Here is a 5,505-nt window from a genome sequence, read left to right on the forward strand (position 1 = left end):
AGCTGCCTATGCATGTCATGTGCCTCCTTCTTCTTCCTGACCAGGGCCTCAATATCCAGGGTTCACTACTTCTACCAGTCTTGCCCTTCACTCCAAAAGGAATGTGCTTACCCTGAACCCTGGTTAACACACTTTTGAAAGCCTCTCACTTACCAGCCATTCACTTGCCTGCCAACAGACACCCCCAATCAACTTTTGAAAGTTCCTGTTTAATATCATCAAAATTGGCCTTACCCCAATTTAGAATTATAACTTTTGGGCCAGACCTATCGTTCTCTTTAGCTATCTTAAAACTAATGGAATTATGGTCACTGGTCCCAAAATGATTCCTCACTAACACTTCTGTCACCTGCCCTTCCTTATATACCAAGAGGAGGTCAGGTTTTGCTCCCTCTCTAGTCGGGCCATCCACATACTGAATGAGAAATTCCTCCTGAATACACTTAATAAATTTCTCTCCAATACTATGATTGTCCCTGTCAATGTTGGGAAAGTTAAAGTTGGGAGATTGGTGTGAGTAATGGACAGGACTTTATAGTTTATTGCCATCTTGGACAGCAGTCATAGACTGACTGATCTATTATTTGTTAATTGTATGATTACCCGAGGAACTGATACATTGGGAACAATTTCCATTGTGGTTGATAGTGTAAAGTGAATGATATTGGATCAAAAATCTGTTGTACATTTCTCCCAATATCTATTTGCCCTCGCTTCAATGGAAGTAAAAATCAGTAGAGAATAATAACCGTTTGCACACCCGATACAACCCATTTTACACGACCTCCCAATTTTTAATCTCTTGTGCAAATGTTATTTCCAATGCAGGCAATGAGTGAAAAATGGACAGAACTGTAAAATGAGCGGCCTACATGCTTTCATCCATTTGTACTACTACACAAAATCATGAGCTAACCCCTGGTTATCTTAATTAACTCCTGCGTGTTCCCATTAATTGCCTGTTATGCCTATTAATCAGATCAATGCTTTGGCATAAAGCTGGGTGGGCGCATGAGGTGTGACGAGGATGCAGAGATATTTCAGTGTGATTTGGACACATTGAGAGAGTGGACAAATGAATCGCAGATGAAGTATAATTTGGATAAATGTGAAGTTATCCACTTTGGTAGCAAAAACGGGAAGGCAGATTACTACTAAAAGGCCATAAATTAGAAGAGGGGAATGTACACCGAGATCTGGGTGTCCTCATACACCAATTACTAAACGTAAGCATGCAGGTGCAACAGGCAGTGATGAAGGCATTTGGTATTTTGTCCTTCATAATGACAGGATTCGAGTGCAGAAGCAGGGATGTCTTGATACAATTGTGATGTGGAGATGCCGGCATGGGGGTATTTGCTACCAAATAAACCTGTTGATACAATTGTACAGGGCCTTGGTGAGACCACACCTGAAATACTGTGTACTGTTTTGGTCTCTTTATCTGAGGAAAGATTTTCTTGCTCCAGAGGATTCCTGGGATGGCAGGACTGACGTATGAGGAGACAAGTCAGTTAGGATTGTATTCACTGGAGTGCAGAGGAATGAGAGGGGTTCTCATAGAAACCTACAAAATTCTAACAGGAGTAGACAGGGTAAATGCAAGAAAATGGTGGGGCTGTCCAGAACCAAGGATCACAGCCCGAGGGTACAGGGTAAACCATTTAGGACAGAGATGAGGAAAAAATTCTTCACCCAGAAAACGATCAGCCTGTTGAATTCGCTACCACACAAAGTAGTTGAGGCCAAAGCTTTGTATGTTTTCAAGACACAGTTAGATACAACACTTGAGGCGAAGAGGATGAAAGCATATGGGAGGAAGGCAGAATTAGGCTGTTGAGTTGGATTATCAGCCATGATCATAATGAATGGTGGAGCAGGCTCGAAGAACCGAATGGCCTCCTCCTCCCCCTATTGTCTATGGTTCTATGTGTGTACCACACCAAGTTATCATGGAAAAGTAACCCCCTTCCGTAGGAGTCTTGTGCCTTTGAGCGAACATAATCTGGACCCTGTGGGAAACTGATGACTACTTCATTATGGTAGCTGGCCTGACGCTGCAACTTGAGACATAATCCATCTAGAGTAAAAGAAAACTGAATTGAGTAATATCGCAAAGGATTTATAGTTAATGTCTATCTAACATATTCTCAAACTGATTACCCCTGTGAATTTTATTATTTTAATTTCCATTTTTATTTTCCTTTTCCTGTAGGTAATCTATTGGCAATTGTCACTCTTTCCCGTGGAAAGTGCGGTCTTTCTAAATGCATCACTCATTACCTGGTGGCCATGGCAGTGGCAGATCTACTGGTGATAATATTCGATGTAATATTTTATGAGATTAATGACATTTATTTCTCATATTCATTCTTGGACTACACACCCATTTGTAGTCTCAACATAGCCCTGGTTTTCACAGCCATTGATTGTTCAGTCTGGTTAACTGTCTTTTTCACCTTTGATCGATTCATCGCCATTTGTTGCCAGAGATTGAGAGAAAAATATTGCACTGAAAGAACTGCAGCCATCGTTATAGCGACTGTCTTTGGACTGAGCTTTGTGGAAAACATTCCCATTTACTTTGAAAATGAGCACTTGGAGATGGTTGACAATGTACCCTGGTTCTGCATTGTAAAAGCAAGCCTCTCTAATTTACCGCTTTGGGTGGCATACTTCTTTTTTGACATCACCTTAACACCATTTGCACCGTTTGTGTTGATTGTGCTGCTTAATGCTTTGACCATTAAGAACATTGTGCGGGCCAATAGAGTGAGGAGGGCACTGCGGCGAAGTAACAATAGTGAGGATTACAATGACCCAGAGATGGAGAACCGAAGAAAATCCATCATCTTACTGCTGGCCATCTCTGGTTCTTTTATATTGTTGTGGATGGTGACTTTTGTTTATTCTGTATGTACACAATTCGTGGGCATTCAATTTATGTTCAGGGATTACAATAATCCATTCGCCATCATGGAGCACACTGGGTATATGCTTCAGTGTCTGAGTTCATGTTCAAATACATTTATCTATGTGGTGGCTCAGGCTAAATTCAGAGATGAATTGAAACATATTCTTAAATACCCATTGACTCTAACTAAGTTAGTGCCTTCATAAAATTGAAATTCAATGACATGCACCCTCAACTCAGAAATTACCCAAGCTAGATCACAATGCAGTCTCTAGATCCATTGCTAATTAGATGTAATTTAATCTTACTCACTGTCATTCTCTTTTTCTATCTGCCTTTTTGTAACTCTACATAAAGTTAAAGGAACATTTTATTGAATTACTACATGGAACACATTTATTTAATGAATGTGTCAGATGATTGAATTGCATTTAAGCCTACGCAGATAGAATTACTTTTGGGTAGAATCACAGTATAGGTGATGACAAATGGAATCATGTTATATTACAACACATAAGGAGGCTATTCGGCCCATCGGATCTGCACCAGCTTCTGAAGCGCAATCCAACTAGTCCCATTCTCCAGCTCTATTTCCGTAACCCTCTAAGTTAGTCACTTTCAAAGATGTGTCTCTTTGAAGTCAATCAGCGTCATCTTCCCAATTCACTATTCTCCACAGCTTAGTATCATCTGAAAAGTTAGACATTTTACCCTCAACACCCATCTTTAAATAATTTATATAAATTAGAAAAAGCAACGGCCCCAATACTGGTCCCTGGGGAACACCACTTTCAACTCGACTCCAGTCTGAGAAATGTCCGTCGATACCTACCCTCTTAGCCAACTTCTAATCTATGCTGACAAGGACCCATCAATTCCAAATGTTTCCAGTTTGTTAACTAATCTGCCATGTGACACTATATCAAATGCTTTCTAAAAGTCCAAATATACAACATCCACAACACTTCATCCCGTGCCTGTTTCACCTCGTTGAAGCACTCAATTAAATTCGTCAGACATAAGCTGCCTTCGACAAAGCCAAGTTGATTATCTAAAATTAACTTATTTTTCTCGAAGTGTATATTTATCTTATCCCCGTATTATGGCCTCCATCAGTTTTCCCATTACTGATGTTGAGCTGACAGGTCTGTCACTTCCTGGATTATCCTTTGTTACCTCCTTTGTTAAACAATGGCATCACATTTACAATCCTCCAGTCCCGCGGGACAAATCCTCTGTTCAGAGAGACCTGGAAAATTTCTGTCAATGACACTAAAATTGGCTTCCTTACCTCTTGAAGAAGGGAAAGGGTGAATGTTTTTTTGTACTCAATGTATTTTGTACCTAAAAGGTTGAACTTTGTACCTGGGATGTATCACAAACATAACCCTTCCTTATGGCTAGTCTCCCCTTTGTTTATATTGCTCCTGGTAGTAGTATAAGCCATTTGTTCATGGTTTCATCTTTTACTTTTAGTGGCACAAGCCATTTGTTCTTGGTTTCATCTTGTCCTTTTAGTAGTATAGGCCATTTGTTCATGGTTCCCTCGCTCGTTTATATCATTCTGATAAAACAGACAGTTAAACATAAATATTGGGTTGTAAGTCTTACTTTTCCCGTAGGCTTGTGTATGATTTAAACAAAGGAAGCAGTTACCAAATGGTAGGGTGTGAGGATGGCCGTTTGTAGGAGACAGCTGCAATCGCACACTGTCACTTCAAAGGAAAAGCCGTGGGAAGAGCCGGGGACCAGTGGTTGCATCTTGACTACAACTACTAGGAGAATTGTGTTTTATGACCGAAGGATATCAGTCTCTTTATGGTTAGAGACTGTCAGAAGCTGTTAAAGGAACTATAATTTATGATCAAGGACTGTTAACTGGACTTTGCTTTATGGCTTGTATTAGGAACCCTAATGTATAAATGTCCACGCTTCTTGTGTTCAGAGAGAACTTTGGCTTTGGCTTCCGCTTTCAAGGGGTCAGGTTCTCCCGCAAGCTTGTGAGAATAAAGCCTTACTGTATTTTGACTCAGACTAGCCTCAGAGGTATTTTAACCGACTGCATTTGGTGTTGAAAGCCGGGAGACTCCGGGTTCTGTTTGCGGGGACTCTGTTTGCAGGCTCAGGTTGAATGGCCACAACTTGGGTACTGGAATAGAGTTCTGAACCTATTAGGGTGAGTCAAACTATAGTGGGCTGATCATATGTGATGAGAGAGTGTGCGAGTGAAAGACGTCTGAACTGAACATATACGGACAAGGAGGCATTTGTCTTTAATACTCAAGTGAGTGTAAAGACTAGAGAAAAAGGTGCCTGAGGTGTGATGTTCAGACGTGAGTGAGAAAGAGAAACTGTGTGAGTGATCACCGGAGTAGAAGTAAGCTTAATACTGTAAGCTTAACAGTGTAAGTGGTGGTATGGAGGGATTTGATCACCCCTGACAGGTAACACTGGACTCTGATAAGAGTGGCCTAGGAGTGGGAGAGCGAGAAGAGAGAATAGAAGGCTCCAGGTGGTGAGTATTAAACTTATCTGTATTATGGCAGGATCACAAAGACAGTGGGGACCTCCGGAATCCCTGATAAATGAGT

The 5,505-nt window shown here is 40.9% G+C and overlaps 1 protein-coding gene across 1 annotated transcript; it reads left to right on the forward strand.

The window, feature by feature from the left end:
* The first annotated feature begins 1,232 nt into the window (after positions 1–1,232).
* LOC144497719 (sex peptide receptor-like) lies at positions 1,233–3,120 on the forward strand. The gene is made up of 2 exons (XM_078219160.1): positions 1,233–1,266; positions 2,216–3,120. Exons 1-2 carry the CDS (start codon positions 1,233–1,235, stop codon positions 3,118–3,120), a joined length of 939 nt encoding a protein of 312 aa, XP_078075286.1.
* The last annotated feature ends 2,385 nt before the right edge of the window (positions 3,121–5,505 follow it).

This window comes from Mustelus asterias, chromosome 8, assembly GCF_964213995.1.
Source record: "Mustelus asterias chromosome 8, sMusAst1.hap1.1, whole genome shotgun sequence".
NCBI lineage: Eukaryota > Metazoa > Chordata > Chondrichthyes > Carcharhiniformes > Triakidae > Mustelus > Mustelus asterias.